This window comes from Cervus canadensis, chromosome 3 (genome assembly GCF_019320065.1).
Source record: "Cervus canadensis isolate Bull #8, Minnesota chromosome 3, ASM1932006v1, whole genome shotgun sequence".
NCBI lineage: Eukaryota > Metazoa > Chordata > Mammalia > Artiodactyla > Cervidae > Cervus > Cervus canadensis.
This window is the reverse complement of record NC_057388.1, coordinates 97,775,013-97,798,094: the sequence shown is the minus strand read 5'-3', so window position 1 is coordinate 97,798,094 and position 23,082 is coordinate 97,775,013. Positions and strand designations below refer to the sequence as shown.

General features: G+C 46.0%; 1 protein-coding gene and 1 non-coding gene across 3 annotated transcripts in view; one reads left to right on the top strand and one right to left on the bottom strand.

Moving 5' to 3' along the window:
- The window catches only part of TBXAS1 (thromboxane A synthase 1), a 159,833-nt gene extending 148,670 nt beyond the window's left edge, over positions 1-11,163 (bottom strand). The window contains exon 1 of one of the 2 annotated variants that reach the window (XM_043463858.1): positions 10,874-11,163. In XM_043463858.1, the coding sequence (XP_043319793.1) occupies positions 10,874-10,962 (89 nt within the window). In that variant the 5' untranslated portion in view covers positions 10,963-11,163. The remainder of the gene's footprint in view (positions 1-10,873) is intronic. The other variant, XM_043463859.1, reaches the window with a different exon arrangement.
- A 5,103-nt stretch (positions 11,164-16,266) lies between these two features.
- On the top strand, positions 16,267-16,373 carry LOC122438948. The gene has a single exon (XR_006268693.1). It is a non-coding gene; the product is annotated as a U6 spliceosomal RNA (small nuclear RNA).
- The last annotated feature ends 6,709 nt before the right edge of the window (positions 16,374-23,082 follow it).

Genomic DNA, 23,082 nt, shown 5'->3' with positions numbered 1-23,082 from the left:
TTAACAAAAATGTCAAGTTTCTTTGCTTTGGAGTAGAATTATAACTGGGTATACAAATGCCAGTTCTCTCATTGATCACTATTCTCATTGGCAGGGTTTCCATCAGCTTGTCTTCGAATAATTAAAATGAGAAAATAAATCAATCATTACTTAAATATACATCACTGTTTGGACAATAGAACACAGGACCTATGGGGAAATAATATAAACAAATATGCTGGTGAAGAGTTTAGATAGCGTCGCTTTGAACTATGGGGATTAGCGGTTAATAAAACAGTGAAGGATGAAGGGTTTGTCCTTCGATGCCTCTGCTGGGGGCTGGGCCTCCCCTCCCCCATGCTGTGGTCAGGATACTCTGCCTACTCGGCAGGCGTTCTGTGTTCCCCACATACCTCATCTTCTAAATGGCTGGGTTCTGCCTTCTATCCCATCTCCAACTTCTGCATCAGAGCTTTGCTCCTCTATTTCTAATGTGATAATTACTTTATCTGAGTTCATGGGCATGTGATCCATAGCCCATCAATGAGGTAGAACCAGCACACAGCCTGGAAAGCCTTCAGCAGTCAGTGAGAACATGAACAAAGAAGGAATTTACTCTTTCAATGACCCATGTGCAAGGCATTCTGCCAGACGTTGAGGTCATGGTGCCACAGTGTATCCATCAGAGCACACACAGATGCTCACACACATACCCACATACACACAGGACAGCGATCATTTAGAAGCTGTGCCATGCATGTGGTCATTAAAGTTTACTGAGCAGCTACTATACACAAGGCACTCATGGGTTTAAGATTCAGCTCCTGCCCTCAGGGCCTTATCGTCAGGCCAGGAAGGAGGACACAGGCGCAGACAATGGAATAGTACAGCGAGTGCCAAGACCGCGGTAGAGACAGAAATTCAGAGGAAGCCAGGCTCGTTGACGGCTGGCCTGGCTAAGGAGAGCTTCAGGAAGGCTATGTTTAGACAAGTGTTTGAGGGATGGGTTGGATTTCCTTTAAACTGAGAGGCAAGGGCATCGGGCAGCGGGGACTGCGATGTGCAGAGTGTGGCGTGAAGGGGCGGATTGTGTGTAGCGGAAGGTGATTCGGGAGGATCCTGGCATACCTCCCGGCTCAGAGGGCAGAGGCAGCTGCGGGGTTTGGTGCCTGGCACTGGCTCTCGCCGGGGGTCTGGACGAAGCTTGGGAAACAGGGTTTCGGTTGAAGCTGCTATCGGTAAGCGGTTGGCCTTGCCTTCACTCTCTGACACCATTTTCCCAGAAACCTTTGAACCAAAAAAAGAGGGGGCCATCTTTTTTCTGGGACCAAGCTCAGGAATTGCCGTCTGCAGAGGTGCAAGCAAACACGTCTTTGCAAGACTACCTGGGACTTTAAGATGGCTCTGCAGGGTCACCCAGCTCTAGGGTCTGTCCAGGGTGGGGTGTGGGTGGGGACTGTGAAACAGCAGGGCTCCGGGGGTCGCCCCGCTCAGCTGATGTGCCTCCCGTCCCCCAGGCCCCAGGACATTGTGCAGCATCACATATTTCTGGCAAACCAGGGACAAGGTGGCCCTTCCTCGCTGAAGTGCCAATCCATTAGCTGCATGATACCTGCCTCCATCCCTGCTCTTTCCAAAGTCTCGCCTTCTTGTGCAGATGTGTGTCATTTTGGCCAGCAGAAACAAGTCCCTGCCACACTGTTCAGGTTCCCGAAGATGAGGCCCTTGCCTTCAAAGTCAGACGGCGGCCTGTTTGGTTGGTTGTGATCATGATGTTCGGGGGTGAAGGAGAGGGTCCCTGCAGTAGTTTTATTTCTGGAAGAACCACCACCCTCCCAGGGGGAGCAGCAAACAGCTCAGTAAGGCACAAACACAAATCAGATGGTCTGCTTTGTTTATAGAGTGAATGAGCATCTTCTTTCATCTCTGCCCAAAGAGTCAGTGTTACCAATTCCAGAAGCCTGAATTCCTTACAAGATAAAAGGATGTATGACCATAAGTGTTAAGATGATTGCTGCTGTTGTCTTTAAAATGAAACTAAGTTTGACTAAGAGCAACTCATATGTCCAATGAGTATGGCCCAACAGAATCCCCCGGCTTCCAGAAATGGCTCATGAACTTCTCAGTAAAAGACAGCAAGCCTTATTATTTTATAATCACATTTTGCTTGGGATTAAAAATAGTATTACCCAGTCTAATTGCCTAGTTGCCAAAATTTGGGCTGTTTTTGAAAAAATCAATCTGTTCTCAACAAAGACAATGATTTGTGCCTTGAGGGTGGTCGAAAGACTGCATTCACACACCAAGGACCGTTTCCAGAGAAAAGTGCTAAGAATGTGTTTTCTGATATGGCATATCTGCAGTAAGGTTTCAGCCTATCAGGAAAATGCCTTTGAAGGTCATAAAATTCATTTGGCTGTGTAAGTTCTGATGCGTATGCTAAAATAATCAGTCACGTTACTTTATAGTCACACCCCGTCCTCTCGTTCTGGAAAATCAATAAAGCAAGAAGAAGGCTGGGGATATTGTGTACAACTATTTAAAAGAGAGAAAACAAAAAATAATATTCTGGGAAAATGGTCCTCAAGGAAACACAGACCTAGTTTTCATAAGCAGGCTCAATTTTATCTCCAAGCTCATCACTGAATTATTAAACCGAAGTATCCATCATATCCTAGACAGAAGCACAAAAAAATAAGGAAACAGCATGCATCTTTTCTGTGATGCTCTGGGGCACCGGAAATTATCCATGGCCTCTAAAATGTATTTCTAAAATGTGGCCATTATTCACACTGTGAATGGTCTGTTCCACCAAACCTTACAAAGCCCGATGTTGCCCTCACTTCTGACACCTTCCCACCTGACGTGTCCACCCTCCTCTTCTCTGCTAGTGCTTCCCTGCATCTCAAGACCCAGCTCAATACCTTCCTGCTTTCCAAAGCCACCTGTGCCTGGCTGATGACCCAGAAAGGCTGAAGGAATAAGACAGGAAGATGAGAAGCAAGAATCATGCATGAAGCTACAAGGAGGCCCCCAAAAGCTGCCTCCTGAGGGTATTTTCTGGGCCCTGGGACACTCAGCACCATAGGAACTGCCAAGGAGGAAGAGTAGGGTGTCCGGGCAGGAGAGGGAGCAGTCCTTAGCGGACCCCTTGGGTCTTATCCAACTTGTTTTTCACCAGCACCAGTAGCAGCTAGATTTAGCACACATCAGCCCAGGCAAGACCATCAACAGATGAAGCAGTCATGGAGTAAATCTAGAAGGTACTGGGTGGCCTTTCATTTTGTTCATTGTTTCCTTTGCTATGTAGACGATTTTAGTGTGATGTAGTCCCACTAGCTTATTTGTGATGTCATTGCCAGTGCTTTTAGTGTCATATCCAAAAAAATAATTGCCAAGACCAATGTCAAGGGGCTTTTTATCTATGTTTTCTTCTAAGAGTTTTTCAGTTGTAGGTCCTACATTTAAGTTGTTAATCTGATTTGGGTTTATTTTTATTTATGGTATAAGGGTCCAATTTCACTCTTTTGAATATGATTATCTAATTTCCCCAACATCATTTATTAAAGAGACTATCTTTTCCCCATTGTCTATTTTTGACTTCTTTGTCAAAATTAGTTGACTGTTTGTTTCTGGATATTTTATTCTATTCCATTGACTTATGTGTCTGTTTTTAATTCCAGAACCACATGTTTTGACTACTATATCTCTGTAATATAGTTTGAAATCAGGAATTGTGATGGCTCCAAATTTGTTCTTCTTTCTCAACAGTGACTTTACAATTCAGTCATTTGTGGATCTATGCAAATTTTAAGATTTTTTTCCTATTTCTGTGGAAAATGCCATTGGAATTTTGATAGGTATTACATTGACTCCATAGATCACTTTGGGTACTATGAACATTTTAACAATATTAATTCTTCCCACATATAAACATGGGATTTTTTCCATGTATTTTGTGGCTTTTTCCATTTCTTTCATCAATGTCATATAATTTTCAGTGTACAGATCTTTTACTTCCTTGATTAAAGTTATCCTTAAGTATTTCGTTCTCTTTGATGCTATTGTAAATGGGATTGATTTCTTTTTCAGAAAGTTTGTTGTTAGTCTGTAGAAATGCAACTGACTTTTTAATGTTGATTTTGTGTCCTGCAACTTTAATGAATTCCTTCATTAGCTCTGATGGTTTTTGGTGGGGGGGAGTCTAGGATATTGCATGTATAAGATCATATGCTTTGCAAACAGATAGTTTTACTTCTTCTTTCTAATTTAGATATTAATGGTTTCCTTTTCTTGTCTAATTGCTCTGCTAGGACTTCTAGCATTATGCTGAATGACAAAAGTGGGCATTCTTGTCTTGTTCCTGATCTTAGAGAAAAGTCTTTCAGCTTCTCACTCTTGAGGATGATGTTAGCTGTGAGTTTGTCCTGAACTATGGCCTTTATTGTGTTGAGGTACTTTCCTTCCTAATTTGTTGAGAGTTTTTAACAGGAAAGGAAGTCAAATTTTGTCAACTGCATTTCCTGCATCTATTGAGATAATTGTAGATTATCTGTTAATGTGGTGTATCTTCATTCTGTTAATGTGGTGTATCACATTTATTGCTTTGCATACATTGAACCAACTTGCATCCTGGGAGCAGGGGTTTCTTTTCTTTTTTAAATGTTTATTTGACTGTGCCAGGTCTTCGTTGAGGGATGTGGGATCTGTAGCTGCAGCATGTGAAATCTTTAGTTGTGGCACACAGGATTTTTAGTTGCGGCATGCAAACTCTTAGTTGTGGCATATGGGATCTAGTTCCCTGATCAGGGATTAAACCTGGGCCTTCTGCATTGGAAGCTCAGAGTCTTAGTACTGAACCACCAGGGAAGTCCGAGTGGTTTCTTTTAAATATGGTCTGAAATTAGATGTAGGTCTAGAGTTAAAATCTAGTTTTTCTACATGTAAAGCAAGCTCTATGAGAAAGAAACTTCCAGGTACAGACAGGGATGGACCTTTTCATTGTCGTAGAAGGCAATGGCATCCCACTCCAGTACTCTTGCCTGGGAAATCTCATGGACAGAGAAGCCTGGTGGGCTGCAGTCCATGGGGTCACAAAGAGTCAGACACGACTGAGCGACTTCACTTTAACTTTTTACTTTCACGCATTGGAGAAGAACATGGCAACCCACTCCAGTGTTCTTACCTGGAGAATCCCAGGGATGGGGGAGCCTGGTGGGCTGCCGTCCATGGGGTCGCACAGAGTCGGACACGACTGAAGTAACTTAACAGCAGCATTCACAATTTAATTTAACCTGATCTTAGGATGAGACTTAGAATGAGAAAGCTGAGCGCCGAAGAATTGATGCTTTTGAACTGTGGTGCTGGGAAGACTCTTGAGAGTCCCTTGGACAGCAAGGAAATCAAACCAGTTGATCCTAAAGGAAATCAGTCCTGAATATTCATTGGAAGGACTGATGCTGAAGCTGAAGCTCCAGTACTTTGGCCACCTGATGCGAAGAACTGACTCATTGGAAAAGACCCTGATGCTGGGAAATATTGAAGGTGGGAGGAGAAGGGGATGACAAAAGGTGAGATGACTGGGATTGAATCACTGACTCGATGGACATGAGTTTGAGCAAGCTGCAGAAGTTGGTGATGGATGGGGAAGCCTGGCGTGCTGCAGACCATGGGGTCGCAAAGAGTTGGAAGCGACTGAGCAACTGAACTGAACTGAACTGAGAATGAGACTTGATCAGAACTCTAACTTACCCTGTTTCCTATTTTAATGTCCATTTAGTTTATACCTCTGGGTCTCAGGCTCCTCAGACTTAAATGCAGCTTGGCATTAAGAGCCCTTCCACCTTCCCCAAACAACTCTTCCTTGTTTAGCCACTTATTGCAACAACCACAGTTTACTTTTCTCACTGCTTCATCAGCCAGGAAGTTCTCCAGTTGTTCCAAATTCTCCTGTATGTTCTACTCCACTGTTGGAATAGCGAGAGTACGTCTTGAAACCTCCATGTTCAAAGCATAAGACTGCTTTCCTCTTCATTGCTACAGAGGAGGAATTCCCTACTCTTTTTAGTAAAACCTTTTTTGTTGTTGTTGTTTTGCTCAGTAATTGATATTTGTTTTAAAAATATGGAAGATGCAGAAAGAGGAAAGGAAGAAAAAACCCCACAATCCTACCACTATTCCTCGTAGCTCAGTCGGTAAAGAATCTTCCTGCAATGCAGGAAGGTTTGATTCCTGGGTGGGAAAGATCCCCTGGTGAAGGAAATGGTAACCCATTCCAGTATTCCTGCCTGGAGAATCCTATGGACAGAGGAGCCTGACAGGCTACAGTCCATGGGATCGCAAGAGTCATACACGACTTAGCAATTAAACCACCATAATTGATATTTGGGCTATTTCCTTACATTCTTTCTCTTGCTTTTTTTTTTCCCCCTGTACAGATGAATTTTTTATTGTGATATAATTCACATGTCATAAAATTCATCCCTTTAAAGTATGTGATTCAGTGGTTTTACTATATTCACTGAGTTGTGTAACCATTAGTGTTATCTAATTTCAGAACATTTTCATCACTCCCAAAAGAAACTCCACACCTACCAGCGGCCACTCCCATCTCCCCTCCTCCAGCTCCTGACAACCACTAATCTACTTTCTGTCTGTATGGATGGGGCAAGTGAATTTGCACATTATTAAACAGGGAATCCTTACATTCTCTCTTAGGGCTTCTCTGATAGCTCAGTTGGTAAAGAATTTGCCTTCAATGCAGGAGACCCTGGTTCAATTCCTGGGTTGGTAAGATCCACTGGAGAAGGGATAGGCTACCCACTCCAGTATTCTTGGTCTTCCCTTGTGGTTCAGCTGGTAAAGAATCTGCCCACATGACCTGGGTTTGATCCCTGGGTTGGGAAGATCCATCCCCTGGAGAAGGGAAAGGTTACCTATTCCAGTATTCTGGCCTGGAGAACTCCATGGACTGTATTGGCCATGGGGTCACAAAGAGTCAGATACGACTGAGCGACTTTCACTTTCACTTCACTTTACACTCTCTTAATAAAGAAATCCTCATCTTACCAAAAGCTGCCAGTTCATAGGTGCTCTTCAAAGTTTAATTACATTGAACTTAAAATTGCCTCTAGCACTATTCAACTCATACCACTTACTTCTTGGACATAAATCTCTTCCAAAAGTCAGGATTTCAAACAATTTTATACAGAAAATGAGTTTTTAAGATGTTTTGTCATGTGTTTTGATCATGAGCTTCGTGGGCTTCTTGCTACATCCCCAGCTCCATCTCCAACCCCCAGTGGAGTAATCCTGATCCCCTTAAACCCCATTGCACACTGTTCAGCCTCATAACTATCAATTTTAGTGACTGTCATCAAAAAAAATTGTGTCAAATACCATTTGAGGGAAAACTATCAAAATATACTATGCCTTAGTTTAGTCTCTTTTTAAATGAAATTGATTCTTTTCTATCCTGCTTTCTAAATTCATACATATACTTCGTAATGAAATGTTTAAGTACATGCCATAGTCTTGCTCTGCAAGGTGAGTGGAGATCCAAACACAGCACACATATTGGGGTCCAGTTAGAACATGGACCCCAAGCTGGTCCAAACTGAAAAGGCCATAGGAAAAGGATGATGCATGTAGGCAGAAGAATTAATACTTGTATTGAGCTGTGACACCTAAGGGAAGAGTCAGCAAGAAAATACCAGTGGAGGTTAGAGCCAACATTCATTAGGCGCCAACTGCATGTGTGGATTGTGGAGGAGTGGGGGACAGAGGTGAGAACAAGGAAAGCCACAGTGAGTGGGACTGGTCAGTGCCGTGGGCAAGCAGAACCTTCAGTGGGGAGGTGCCCCCGAGCTCCTTCAAGGAAAGAGGAGAGGAAGGGGATTCCAAGCATGAGAACAGCAAGAACGGGGGCCTGGATGCGTGGAGCATGTGACCATTCACGGAACTGCCAAGCCCACAGGATGGAGTCAGCATCTGGGGGATGATGTTGCTGAAAGAGACGAGAACCAAAGCCTACATCCTGAGTGCTGAGCTGATGCGTGTGTACTTCTTCACTTTACCTGTCTGCATGAAAGCAGACACTAGAACAGGCAAGTCATGGACAGAAGTTTCCAGAACTGCAGTGAGATACGGGACCTCACCCCTAACTTGAGTGAACCCCCAGGCTGGTGGAGCAGGCAAGAAGCGGTCCTCCTCGTGTTACCTTCCCAGAGTCGAGGCTCTTATCGCACCTTCTCCTGGTCCAGAGGCAGGGGGAACTCTTAACAGGAAAGACTAATGAGTTTAAACCTTCAAAACTGTACCCTGCACAAGATCTCCTTGGGGGCAGATGCTGTGAGGGTCTCTAGCTCTCCCTGAGAGCCTTTGTCTTTCCCACGTGCATATTTTCAAGAAAATGAAATGGGAGGGAGGCCCTGCCTCATTCAAGCCGATGTCTGTTGCTCAGGAGTCTTGGGGATTCCCTGATAGCTCAGTTGGTAAAGAATCCACCTGCAATGCAGGAGACCCCAGTTCAATCCCTGAATCAGGAAGATCCACTGGAGAAGGGATAGGCTACCCACTCAAGTATTCTTGGGCTTCCCTTGTGGCTCAGCTGGTAAAGAATCCACCTGAAATGCAGGAAACCTGGGTTCAATCCCTGGGTTGGGAAGATCCCCTGGAGAAGGGAAAGGCTACCCACTCCAGTATTCTGGCCTGGAGAATTGCATGGACTGCAATTCTCTGCAATTCTTTGTGTCCATGGGGTCACAAAGAGTCAGACACAACTAAGTGACTTTCACTTCACTTCACTTCAGGAGTCTTGTCTGGAAAATGAGTGTTGAGAGCTCAAGGATGGTGACCTTGAGCTGATCCCAGGATAGACCCAGGATAATAAGAACCACATCCACGGCCCCTCAAGGCTGCGGCTCCTCCTCTTCAGCGTCATCCTCCCCAGACACCCAGCTCAGCCACAGTCTTCACGTCTCCCCCACCTTGGGCATCTGATCTAGACCTCTTGTTTTCTGACCTTGTTCCAGGGCCTCATGCCATGCCTGGCACACATGAACAAATCGGTAAATATTTTCGCAAGAACAAATAGAAGTCGGCTTTGGCTTCCTATTCAGCACCTCTGTTTCGTGCCTCTCTCTAATCTCAGTGTCTTTGACCCAGGTTATTAGCATGGCCCCAGAACAGATTACAAATGCACAACTGCCTTGCTGAATGGTATGGTGTTATTAGCCGTGACTCTGATCTACGCTGATTAAAAACACCCAGTTACAGCAGCTTATCACTCAGGACACATGCCCCTTTCCAGGACAAGCACAAACATTAATGTATGCAATTCACTCACCCATTCATCAGACATTTATCAGAGCCATACTATATATATCAGGCACTGAGCTGGAAATTAAGACTACAGAAATTGAAAAGACCCAATAAAGACAGAAACAGAAGTGAAGTGAAGTATACAACAGAAACATGGATGCTGTGAGACCACGGGGCCCTCAGACAGGACACACGGAGAATTACAGTCAGTGCACTATTGATGAGAAACTAATATTAATAAGCATATTCATGAGAAATTTTAAATATACCTGAAGCACAAAAGACTTATTTCCCTCTGTGTTTAGGTCACATTAAACGATAGTTAATGACCCTGGTTGATGTCTACTGAGCACCCAGAACATATCAGGCACTGTGCTAAGTCCATCTCTGAGCAGAAACACATGGAGATGGATGGAAGGATGGAGCAGGGTGGGGGAGGGAGGGTACCACTTGCTCCTGGGTTTGCATGTGGCTGGTTTCAAGGCAAGATAAGCCACACTGAGAAAAGTTCAAAAGATAATTAAACCAGTTAGGCAGCAAAACAGCACTGGGACTGAAGCTGGGTTTCAGAGCCAATTTCCAAGAAGTAATTTCATCATCGTAGAACATCAAACGTGAATTCCATTTTCAGCTATGCAAATTCCAAAAGAATAATACCTCACATTTGCATAATGCTTGATGCTTTTCAAAGTGCTTTCCCAGTTATTAATCGAGAGGAGGCTTTATTACTACCAGAAACGTAAATTGAAATTCTGTTCAAACTCAAACTCTCCATTATTTTTTCCACTTTCCCCTCAAAAACCAGAGCTGCCTAAATCCAGGTGCTTTTGATGGAGTGGGTAATTTTAATAACTTTCACTGACAAGGTGAATATGCATAAATGAAGCATATTGTGGGGCCTCACATCCAGTCTCTGATCAAGTCAGACTTCAGAAAACCTTCTGTTGAATTAATAAGATCATGGGGAGTTCTTTTCAGTTTAAATCTGAGATCCTCCCAGGTCTCAGACTTTGTGGCACTGCATACACTACATTCATCCCTTTCTATCAAATATTAGAAAACGAGGAAATTAGTTCCCCCTCTTTATCTTTGAACCTACAGAAATCCCTTCACAGTGACTTTCCCATGCACATCTCCAGACCACGACGCCGGACAGCTCCTTTATCTTTCTTTTTTTTTCTTTTTTTTTTTTTTTGCTTTTAACATCATCAGAACCAAGAGGCTGAATCTTCTGTAAATCCAGACTGGGGAGATAGGATGGGGATGCAAGAAAATACTTCTGCCCAAACCTTGCCAATCTGTTGCTTTCTCCCTCTCTTTCAAACTTAATTATGTGTAGCATTCTCAGTCACTGAATCACCAGCCTTTCCTGACACCTCCATCGCATGCATTAGAGCAAAAGATTAACCAGGCTGTTTGCTTTTAATTCTGAAGCTGTGTTAATACTCAACTCCCTCTAGATTAGAGGGGAAGAAAAACACACTCCCACAGACCCCACCCTGGCTCCAGCACGGCTCCGCGACTGCAATTTCTGACAATGTCACCGGGGTTGGGACATACTGGCTGCACTTACCATTTCAGGAGGGCCAGGAGGACCACGGACAGGGCCACCGTCACCGTGGGGCCACTCACTTCCAGCCTGAAGAACCCTAAGACTTCCATTGTTCCTCAGAGACCCTAAAGCGGTAATACTGAAGAGGAAAGAGAAAGGCTGATCCCCCAGCTGTTACAGGAACCCACAGTCTGCAGACAGAAGACATAGGCAACCAAGAAAATATCCCAAGATGTGGGTCCCCGAAGTGTGCTCTTTCTCAGAAGCGTCTCCTTATAAAGAGGAAGGAAGAGGAGGGAAAAGCAAAGGGTTTCATTGTAAGGCAATGAATCAGCAACTTAATTTTCTTCATGACTGTACCGCCAATAAACATTTACATTAACTTCCCCGGGAAGAAGCAGCAGCAGACCTGACCCAAGGTCTGCTGGGAAAGAAAATGGCTTCAACCATAGAATTCTATCATGACAAGTACTTCTTAAAGAAAGAACATGCTTTAAAAAAAAATTAATTTGTCATTAAATGGTCATATGGGTCAGGAAACTGAATGTCCCAGAAAAATTTGAGGCCAGACTTCAGGCTGATGGAAAATGCCAGCTGCATTGAGGACATCTATCCCGCGTTGAGGAAATCCATCCCACTAAGGTTATTTGGGATTCCCTAATAGTTTAGTTGGTAAAGAATCTGCCTGCAATGCAGGAGACCCCAGTTCAATTCCTGGGTCAGGAAGATCCCCTGGAGAAGGGATAGGCTACCCTCTCCAGTATTCTTGGTCTTCCCTTGTGGCTCAGCTGGTAAAGAATCTGCCTACAATGTGGGAGACTTGGGTTTGATCCCTGGGTTGGGAAAATCCCCTGGAGAAGGGAAAGCTACCCACTCCTGTATTCTGGCCTGGAGAGTTCCATGGACTGTAAAGTCCACGGGGTCACAAAGAGTCGGACACGACTGAGCGACTTGTGCTTTCCCTTTTCAAGGTCATTTAGTCCATGGGGTCCCCTGACCCCTAGGGGTTCAGTGGGGTCCCTGCTCAATGCCTAAGGATCTTGCCTCGAGTCAGCCCTCTCATCATGACTTGGAGGATTTCTCAAATGTCTAAAAGCATACCTGTAGGTTTGTGTAAGGGCCCTTTGTTCTAGCTCTGAGCTTATCTGACTAAGGTGGACTGGATTATTTTTTGCTTATTAATCAGCTGGTGACACCTTTAGTAACAGGAAGGGTGTATCAGAGAGGAAGCCATTCACTCACCATGACAGTCTTTTGTTCATTCATCAAGGGTCGGGGGGCCAGGCTGTATGCTGAGTTTACAGTGCTTGGAAAAGAGAAGCACTGGGCTCCGGAGACTTTTCTCTGGGGACAGACCAACAATAAACAAGTAGATAAATAAATAAGTAATTTTACATTGAGAACAGCATTGTGAAGGTCGTGAACACAGGGCTGTGACTGGGAATAATTGGGATAACTCATTAGGAGAGTGTGGGGGGAAATGTGGGGAGGACAGCTTGAAGCCAAGAGCCGCAGATGAGGGGGAGACATCAGGTAAAGCGCCACAGGCAAAGCCTTTGGGCCAAAAAGGTGACCAGATAAAGGCTCTAAGGTGGGAGTGAACTCCCCTTGTTGTGGGAACTGGAGAGAGGCCAGTGGGCCAGCTGGAGGAGCAGCTGGGGAAGGAGGAGACACCACAGAGGCCAGACAGCTCAGAGCCGCAGCGAGCAGCCAGGGCTTCATTTTATGTGCCACTTAGCAGTTTAGTGTGGTCATATTTCTGTTTGTTAGAGTTGTTCTGACCGTGCGTGAAGAATTCATGGAAAGAGAAGCAGGGAGCCGCTTGGAAGATGATTTTGCTCATCTTGAGATGAGGCTGCTCAGACTAGAGAAGGGATGGGAGGAGGAGAGAAGTAGATGAGTTTGAAATCTATTCTGGGAGACAGACCCCGCAGAATTTGCTGGTGGGTTGGAGGAAGACGGAAGAGAAGGGAAGTGGCATATCTGACCCCCATGTTCCTGACTTGAGGAAACACCTTTCACTGAGATGAAGAAGGTTGGGAAAAGATGGGGTACTGTTGGGGTCAAAATTTGAGTTTTGGTGCTGTTGAGATGCCTGGGAGACACCGGAGTGGAGCTGTCAAGTCAGAGAGGAATCTCAGCTGGAAATACAAATAATAATCCTTAATACTGACAATGCCATTTATGGAGTACTTACTATGTGCTAGATACTAGTCTAAGAACATCCAGATATATTAGCTCACTTAATCCTCATAAGCTAGAGTAAGGAGGCAATGTTTAATTATTAATCCCACTTTAGAGAAGTAGAAACTGAGGCACAGGAGATATGACTCCAAAGCCCATACTCTTTATCAAAAGGCGATAGTCAGTCATTCAAGGCACCAATATGCAAATGGTAGTTAAATCCAGATGCATTGATGAGCAACAGCCCCAAATAAGAGAGTGAGCCATGCAAATACCAAATAGCTTCCTTCCAAGCACCTTCGCTATTCTCTAACCATTTGACCTGCCTCCCTGTTTTGCATCTCTAGTTGGGTGTCCCCCAGCGGCTACACCTATCTGGACAATGCCCCATGTTCCAGCCAAGCCCTTTAGGACTTCCTGTCCTCTCTCCATATTCTACATCTCTTTTGTCCCCTGTGACCAGTACCGTGTGTGTGTGTGTGTGTGTGTGTGTGTGTGTGTGTGTGTATGTGCAGTCACTCAGTTGTGTCCGACTCTTTGCAACCCTGTGGACTGTAGCCTGCCAGGCTCCTCTGTCCATAGGATTTTCCAGGCAAGAATATTGGAGTGAGTTGATACATAAGTTTATTTACATAAGACTTCCTGGAGACTTGAACCTACCGACATGCATGGTGACTCTCCAACAGTGGGGTGCAGAGAGCGGCATTCCTCGAGTGCATTAGACCACAGAATCCCTCTTAAGGGACATGTATGAACACAGCCTGGATGTTGTGCTCTTAGGAATGTGCTTGGAGAAATATCGACCAAGCCCAGCTCTTATTTACAGAGGAAGAAACGGAAATCCAGAAAGAGAAAGTGATGGTACAAAGTCCCACAGCCACCTGGTGACAGAGACCAGGGCCCTCATCTCTCTTTCAGACTCTGCATCTAGAATATATGCCTCCCATCCTGCTATGGACCTGTGGGACTGTCATAGGCCCTGCCCTTTCCATGGAGATGGCTTTGATGGACCTGTCAGAGACCCTGCCTGGTTCACGGAGATGACTTTGATGTTGGCAGTCAGTTCAGAGATGTCCTGAGGGGTGATCAACCTCCCCTAGTAACACCAGTTCCTCTCATTCATGTGCTGAGTTTATTTGCTCAGTCGTGTCCGACCCTTTGCGACCCCATGGTCTGCAGCCCATCAGGCACCTCTGCCCATGGGGATTCTCCAGGCAGGGATACTAGAGTGGGTTGCCATGCCCTCTTCCAGGGGATCGTCCCAATCCAGGGATCGAACCCAGGTCTCCCACTTTGCAGGTGGATTCTTTACCATCTGAGCCATGAGGGAAGCCCAACTAATTCCTCAACTAGTATTTCTGGAGTCCTTTGTGTGGGATTTGTGATTTGTGGAAGCTGTAAATGCTGTAGAGAGATCATCACCCCCTTTCTATGCTCGCCTCAGAACAGAGATAATACTCAGTGAATTGTGGACAGTAATTAATCCAGATGGAACAGAAGAGTCAAACACGAGAGGTTTTAGGCTTTGCATCAGTAGAGTGACATGATTAAGGATGTATTATAGTTTGGGTATCTGTGATGCAATGCAGGGACATGCTGGTTGAGATTTTTCCAGAATGAGGAGGAAACTGTTGCCATAATATATACCATCATTAAATATTAGGCCTTTATTCTCTAGATTTTTTATTCTCGCGAAGAGTCAGACGTGACTGAGGGACTGAACTGAATTGATTCTCAAGATATTTTCTTTTCAATATATATCTATTAAAAACAACCAACTTAGGACTTACCTGGTGGTCCGCTGATTGACAACCTGCCTTCCAATGCTGGAGACTCGGGTTTGATCCTTGGTCAGGGAACTAAGATCACACAGGCCTCAGGGCTACTAAGCCTGAGCACTGCAATAAAGACCCAATGCATCCAAAATAGAAAATGAACAACCAATTCTACAGAACTGTATAAAAAATAGTCTATAATCCCAACTCCCAGAGATAAACTGTTAACCAATTTGTCTATGTCCCCCACTGTCTTTTTCTACACATATGCAAACATTGGTATATTTTTAGTTTTTATGAAAACAAGATCATCATATCCATGCCATGTGCAACTGGCCTTTCTCGTTCACCTTATGATGAATATCTTTCCGTGTTCATACTCAGACATATGGAGCTTCCCTGGTGGCTCAGAGGTAAAGAATCTGCCTTCAATGCAGGAGACTCGAGTTCAATCCCTGGGTTGGGAAGATCCCCTGGAGGAGGAAATGGCCATCCACCCCAGTATTCTTGCCTGGGAAATCCCATGGACAGAGGAGCCTGGTGGGCTACAGTCCATGGGGTCTCAAAAAGAATCAGACACAACAACTAAACAACCACAGACACATGCATCATTTGCTTCTTGGAATTCCCCTGGTTGGCTGTGTTGTAATTCATACAGGTCCATCCTCTGTTAAATGGCATTCAAGCTGTTTTCAAGTTTTCCCAACTACAGATGAATCTTTGGTGAACATCCTTATACATATTACTGTGAGGATAACCCAAGTGACAGTCTCAGAAGTAGAATTTCAAAAATGCTAGTAGGTGATACCCTCTAGAGAGGCAGTTGGCTACCTGCCCCTAGCTGTGTATCAATGTGTCCATTTACCCCACTCAGTGGGACACCGCTCTGTCTCAACCCACTCCAATTCTAGCTTTTTTGTCTCCTAGACCTAGGCAGACACCTCCCCCAGAGTTGAGTCAACTGTTTCGACTTAAGTCTTGTGTTTCTTTTTAAAGCTTTCATCCATAAATTGTGTGGTATTTCCTCCATGTTCCCTGTGTTTAAAAACTGCCTGTGCAAATGCCTTCCTTCTCTGTCGAAGCTTCCCAGCTGGCCTGCATGAAACCCAACGTCTCTGACAAGGTTTGAAGCCTCAGAATGTGTTCCCTCTGCCCTACGGGACCCTGAGGGGAAGGACAGCGGGGTGTCCTCAGCATCATAGCTGATCAAGGAACACTGACCTGTAACTTCATTTCAGCCTCATAGCAAACTTGGGCAGTAGGTGAGCAGGATTTTTCATTCCTGGGTTCCCAGAGGGAAAAACTGGAGCTCAGAGATGTTATAAGACTGTCCGAGATCTTGTGTGTGTGTGCTCAGTCACTTCATTCATGCCCAGCTCTTTGAGACCCTATGAACTGTAGCCCACCAGGCTCCTCTGTCCATGGGATTCCTCCACACAAGAATACTGGAGTGGGGTGCTCGCTTCGGCAGCACATATACTAAAATTGGAATGATACAGAGAAGATTAGCATGGCCCCTGCGCAAGGATGACACGCAAATTTGTGAAGCGTTCCATATTTTTAAACAGATCACCAGCCCAGGTTGGATGCATGAGACAAGTGCTCGGGCCTGGTGCACTGGGAAGACCCAGAGGGATCGGGTAGAGAGGGAAGTGGGAGGGGGGATCGGGATGGGGAATACATGTAAATCCATGACTGATTCATGTCAATGTATGACGAAAATCACTACAATATTGTAAAGTAATTAGCCTCCAACTAATAAAAATAAATGGAAAAAAAACAAATAATAGTTTTCCAGAACAAATATAACATGTATGTATATATATTAAATATCTGTTCAAGTAAAAAAAAAAAAAGAATACTGGAGTGGGTAGCCATGGCCTCCTCCAGGGGATCTTCCTGACCCAGGGATCGAATCCACGTCTCCTGCATTACAGGAGGATTCTTTACAGCTGAGCCACTGAGGAAGTCCATCTGATATCATACTTTTCATAAATCCTAGAGGCCAGGCTCAAACCCCAATCTTCTGGCTTTAAACCCAAAGTTTTGTTCCCTAAACTTAAAATCACATACTGATTTAAATATTCATAGTTCACCCAGCCAGAGCCTGGTATGATACAGTTTATTCTGTGTTTCTGCCCCTGGGGTGCAGAGTTGCTGCAGTTAAAGACAGAGGGGGTGCACCAGCTGCTTTATCTCCACGGAGAAGATGCTGGGACTCTTTGGAAGGCGGAAAACCTCAGCTAGCTCTAATAAAGCCCAGCCTCCTCAACAGCATCCCGTGTATTACGGACTCCCTGTCCAGTTTCTGAGAACAGGGGTCAGATTCGCAGGTTCCTCCATTTATTATTCCTTCAATCAGCTCACGAGCATTGGACTGTCTGTGTGCACTTGGCACTGGGGGACAGAATCCTTGCATATACGGCCTCACGTTGCAGGTTTTGCCGCCAAGGAGCTCAGCTTCCAGGATAGGGAAGCAGACACGTAAACACCTACCTCCCGTCCATGTTCTAGAGACTGTGACATAAAGACAGACAGGGCGTGAAAGGGGCAAAAACAGGAGGAAGGAGATTGGTAAAGGCTTTATTTGTTTTTTTAAAAAGTTTTGGCCACACTGCACAGCTTGCAGGATCCTAGTTCCCCGACCAGGGATTGAAGTCCTAACCACTAGACCACCAGGGGATTCCTCAGTCAAGGCTTTGAACAAATGACACCTGAGCTTAGACCGACGAGAGCAGGACGGATGGAGTTGGCAGGCAGCGCACAGCTAAGGCTTGCCGGAGGGCATCGGGTGCTGGGGGTGAGTGGAGGGGGTCAGGTGAGGCAAGGCAGTTGGGCCACACCAGAGAGTTTATACTTTATCCTAGGATCGGTGAGAAGCCAGGGCAGGACCAAAAATTGAGCACCAACAGTATTATTATTATTTCTAAACAGAAACACTTCTCGGAAGGCAGATCGGAGGGGTTACAGCTGAGATGGGAGACCAGCGAAGAGACACTGGTCAGCTAAGTGAGAGAGGATGGTCTGAACGGAGCAGTAGATGTGGAAATGGGGAGGAGGGGGCTGGGTTTTGAGATTGAGGGGAGGGCAGAACCAACAGTTCTTGGTCATTGAGTGTGGTGGTGAAGCGCTGCTGAAGATAACCCTCTAATTTCGGGCCCCACTGATGGGGCCCATGTGGTGTCGTGTAACAGGACAAGGGCTTGGGGAAGGAATAAGTGGAGGGAAGTTATTGTGGCTTCCATGGTGAGCAAGCTGAGCACAAAGTCCCTGGTGGGCAGACAGGTAAGGATGCTCAGGAGGCCCCAGGCCCTGGAGAGGTCGGGAGAGAAATCTGAAGTAGAGAAGGAGTTTTTGAGAGCCATTTGTATAGAGATGGAGCAAGGCCGTAAGGACAAAATTGGCCACGGAGAACAGGTAGGGTGCTGAGAAGTGGGTCATGGGAAGGACACTAACAAGAGCAGCCTTGCAGGGGACGGGGCAGAGAGGGGCCTGAAAAGAAGTGGAGGAAGGTCGCTCTGAGAGGGAGCAACAGAAGTGCCCGAGGGACACTTTCTTTCTAGTGCTTAAAGCATTGCTTTTTGTTTGCAAGTCCTGGATTCAATCAAACCCAACCCCTTTAGCTCTCTAGCTTGGATATTCTAGGGAGGCTACTTAATCTCTTATATATTCTTTCTCATCTGTAAAGTGGGGATACCCGTACATACTGCCCAGGGCTCTTGTGAGGAAGACGAGGTGCCCGTGGAGCATGCTCAGCAGAGCCCTGACACGCGGGAAGCACTTGTGCACATGGTCTGTGATCATTCCCACCAAAGCCACAGGGGGACAGTTTTAAGAAGCCGGAAAAGTCCAAGGGGTGAACGTTACCGAAAAGCCAGGTGAGGCGGTTCCTGAAGCATCCTCATTTGGATTCAGCAATTTGATCATTGCTGCCATCCCCAGAATGGCTTTGGTGGAATGGTGGGTATAGAGAGAGAGAGGGACAGAAAAGGCAATTTGGAAAGGACTGATTCAGACTTCTCTGTCCTTCTCTCTGGCCCCATGGCTGAGATGTGGGGGAACGCACAGGTCTACTTTTTGAGGAACCCATGTGAAACCAGAACGTCTCCTTTGTTAAGACATGGCTGCCATCTGTGTGTCTTTCCCTCCTGAGATAAGGACAGAACTATCTTTTCTCCTCCAGGTTGCTATGGAGATAGGAATGAGTTTGTAAACAGTTTAAAGGTCTGTGTCAAATCTTGATTTTGTATTGGCTATGAGGGCAGGGACCATATTTTATATATCATCATACAGCCATGCCGCCTGTCACACTGCAATCTTAAACACTGGCTTGTCTTTAATTAACACCCACAGGCTGATCACTCTCCAGTCTGTTCTCTCCCCCCAGTTCTCATTCCTGAGTTCAGATTAATATATCCAGCTGCCCACTGGACCTCTTCTCAGATCCCCTACAGATGTTACAGACTCCAAATGTCTAAAAATTAGACCCATCAGAGCAGCCTCCTTCCTGCATTAACCTCTCCTTCATCCCACGTCTCTTACCTCTGTGAATCATACCTCCTTCCCCTCAGCTCCCAAGTCAAGAGTTTGGGCTCATCCTTGCCTCTTCCTTCTCTCCTAGCCCCCCCACCTCTGCACCCAGCTAATCACCAAAGCCTATTGCTTCTGCCGACTCTCTCTCCCATTTATGCTCCCTTTAGTCATTCATTCTTTCATTCATTCCACTTCATCTCACTTGCTCAATAAATGTATCGGCCTCTACTCTGTGTTAGCTACTGTTCTAGGCAATGGGAATCCACTGGGGCAGCAAACATGTGAAGTTTCTGATCTCAGAGAGCTTGTATCTGGGGTCTTCCCTAGTGGTCTAGTGGTTAAGAATCTGCCTTCTGGTGCTCGCTTCGGCAGCACATATATTAAAAAAAAGAATCTGCCTTCCGGTGCAGCGGATGTTGGTTCGATCCCTGGTCAGGGACCTAAGATCCCGAATGCATCAGGGCAACTAAACCCACATGGCACAAAGAAGACCCAGCATAGCCAATATAAAAAAATAAATAAATAAAGAGAGTGCTTGTATATTATCTAGACCGAGACCCAAATTCCAGCACCAAATTCCATGGATGGAGGAGGCGTCTCCTAACAGCCTCCCTGTTTCTCGTCCATTCATCAACATTTATTTGCTGAGTTTGTGCTCGGTACCTGGGAGGACCTGAAGAACGCAGAGAAGGCCAGTGTGCCTGGGAAACACTGAGGGAAACGTGAGATTGGATGGTGGAGGAGGAAAAGGGAGGGTCAGAACACCTAAGACCTGGTTTGTGGTGTGTAAAATGTACTCTTTCCTTCCCAGAGAAAAGGGGAATCACTGAAGAAAGGCCTTTAAGCAGGAGAGTGATGTGATTCTACGTAGGTCAACTGTTTCTCCTCTGGCTTCATTATTGAAACGAGTATGGAGCTCATCAGACTACAGTCTACCCTCTGCATGTCAACGTCGCTCAAGTCCCCAGCCACACAGTGGGGATGCTGAAGCAGTGCCACCATCCAGACCTTGACTGTATCGTCCCTGGAAGTTGTTGACTACAAGCTGCTCTTTTTTTAAATATGTATTTATTTGGCCGATCGGGATCTTAGCTGTGGCTTGTGGGATCTAGTTCCCCCACCAGGGATTGAACCGAGTCCCTCTGCATTGGGAACACAGAGTCTTAGCCACAGGACCACCAGGAAAGTCCCAACCTGCTCTTGATATTGCTAATCAGACATACTGCTGGTTTAGTCACTAAGTCGTGTTGAACTCTTGTGTCCGCATGGACTGTCACCCACCATGCTCCTCTTCATGGGATTTGTCAGGCAAGAATGCTATGGCCCAGCCCATTTCCCTCACATCTCAGCCTGTCAATGTACATCACCCATGGTCTCAGCTTGTCAGAGATTCGTACTTCCTAAATTGTCGTCGAAGCTCTCCTGGCGCTTCTCATGGCAGACTGTGGTCACATGTGGACAATCGAGCATCCTTCTGCTTGTGGATGGAGGGTCAGCAGACAGCTTGACTGCCTTAAAGCAAGTCTTGGAGCTTTCTAGCAAGTGAATGTCTGGAACAGCCATTTTTCACCTCTTAGCTGCAAAAGGTGGGGCAGACATGGTGGAGACACACCCAGAAAGTAGAATCCAGTGTCTACAGAGTTTGATAGCAGATTGCAATACTATTCCAGGCAATAAGTTGGCACCACCAACTCCTGGCATAGAGGAAAGAGGACACTATGACATATGCACAGGCCCCCAAAGGAGGAGTCCCCAAACAGAAGATAATTAGAAATTTCCACAGGAGCTGCCTTCAAGGAAATATGCCCATCAGCAGATAGTAGGACCGCCCAGACCCCAGAACAGCAAAAATATGCCCATCAGCAGATAGTAGGACCGCCCAGACCCCAGAACAGCAATATAGAAAGAATTGTTTTTTGGCGGGGAGGAATGCATAGAATAAGTGTTGAATAAGGAGATCTCATGGAGAAGGACATGGCAACCCACTCCAGTACTCTTGTCTGGGAAATTCCATGGATGGAGGAGTTTGGTAGGCTACAGTCCACGGGGTCGCAAAGAGTCAGACACGACTGAGCAACTTCACTTTCTTTCTTTCTATAGTTGCTTTTATAGAAGGAAATGGCATCCCACTCCAGTGTTCTTGCCTGGAGAATCCCATGGATGGAGGGGCCTGGTGGGCTACAGTCTATGGGGTTGCAAAGAGTTGGACACGACTAAGCAGCTAACACACACACACACACACACACACACACACGGAGATCTCAAGGGCTTGACCTATAGAAGTCTACTTCTCGCTCACCTTAAACAATCTGAAAGTAGGCATTTGGTGGCCAAACTTCCAGGCAGGGACTCCGGAATGCAGGCTCTTCTGGTCTTGTGACCCTACCCCGCCCCCACCTACTAACACTCAGATGCTGGATCATCTACAACCAGCTGACAGATGGGAAAAGGGAAAAAGATGGGAGGAAGGTCTTCACAGGTCAGACTCCGAAGTGTCATCAACACACCCACCTATACTTCCTTGGACAGAATTCAGACACGGGCCATACCTGCCTGCGAAAAAGGCTGAGAAATGCCCCAGACCCGGGAGGAGAAAGAAACAAGGCTGGCGAACACACAGCATTCCTGCCACAGATCGATCCCGTCCTGGGCATGTTCTTCATCCAACAACCCCTACATAGGAAACAGGCTGCCAGAACAGGGTGAGAAATGGTAACTGAGGCCCCCCTAAAAGCCAAGGGCCTCCCTGGTGGCTCAGATGGTAAAGAATCTGTCTGGGATGCAGGAGATGTAAGTTCGATCCCTGGGTTGGGAAGAGCCCCTGGAGAAGGGGATGGCAACCCACTCCAGTATCCTTGCCTGGAGAATCCCATGGACAGAGGAGCCTGGCGGGCTACAGTGTAGTCTATGACGTCGCAAGAGTCGGACACAACTTAGAGACTAACATACTAAAAGTCAAAGCTTGTAGTCAGTTCAGGGATCAGAGAGAAAGTGGGTCTGGCCTCCACAATGATGCTGACGTCTGGCCAAGTTTTTGTATCTCTCTCCAGGAGACTGAGCCTACCACCCAAGCCCCAGCTGCTAGCTAGGTTTCTGCTCTAATTCACTTCCAGGAGCCTTCCTGCAGCTCCATGAGGCCACTAGTGCCATCCTCCTACATGTGATGCTCATCTAGACCTAACTAGACAAGACTAATCTGCCCAACCAAGACACTCCCAGACTCCAGTGCTACTTGAGTCAAGCCTCAGTTCTCCACGCCCCAGGGGATACTGTGAATCAAAACCATTTGCTCTGCCTGAAGAAGTCAACCTTGTACCTTGAAAACTTTGCTGAGTTCCTGCCTTTACTGGTCCCAGCTGCACTGGTCTGTGTACTAAAGTCCCAGCCGGCCTTGTACCTGTGCCCACCTGAGTTATGGCAAGCCCTGTGTCATCTTATATCCTCTAACAGGCCAGACTCCTTCCTGTGCATTTTCAAGACACTTGGGCTGGACTCCACCTCATCAAGGAAGTCCTCCAGGGCCACCTATGGTGATGAGTTCCCTGTCCTACCACAGGTCCCCAAGCTTTCTCCACTGAAGTTGCCTGACTAATTGCATGTCTACCCTGTAGATGTAAATGTTTTGGGAACAGAGACCTTATCTGATTCAACAGTGTATTCTCAGAGAGCCAGGAGAAAGCCTGTCTGTCCCTCAATAGGTACTCCGGCAATGTTTGTCGAATGAATGAATGCACTTCT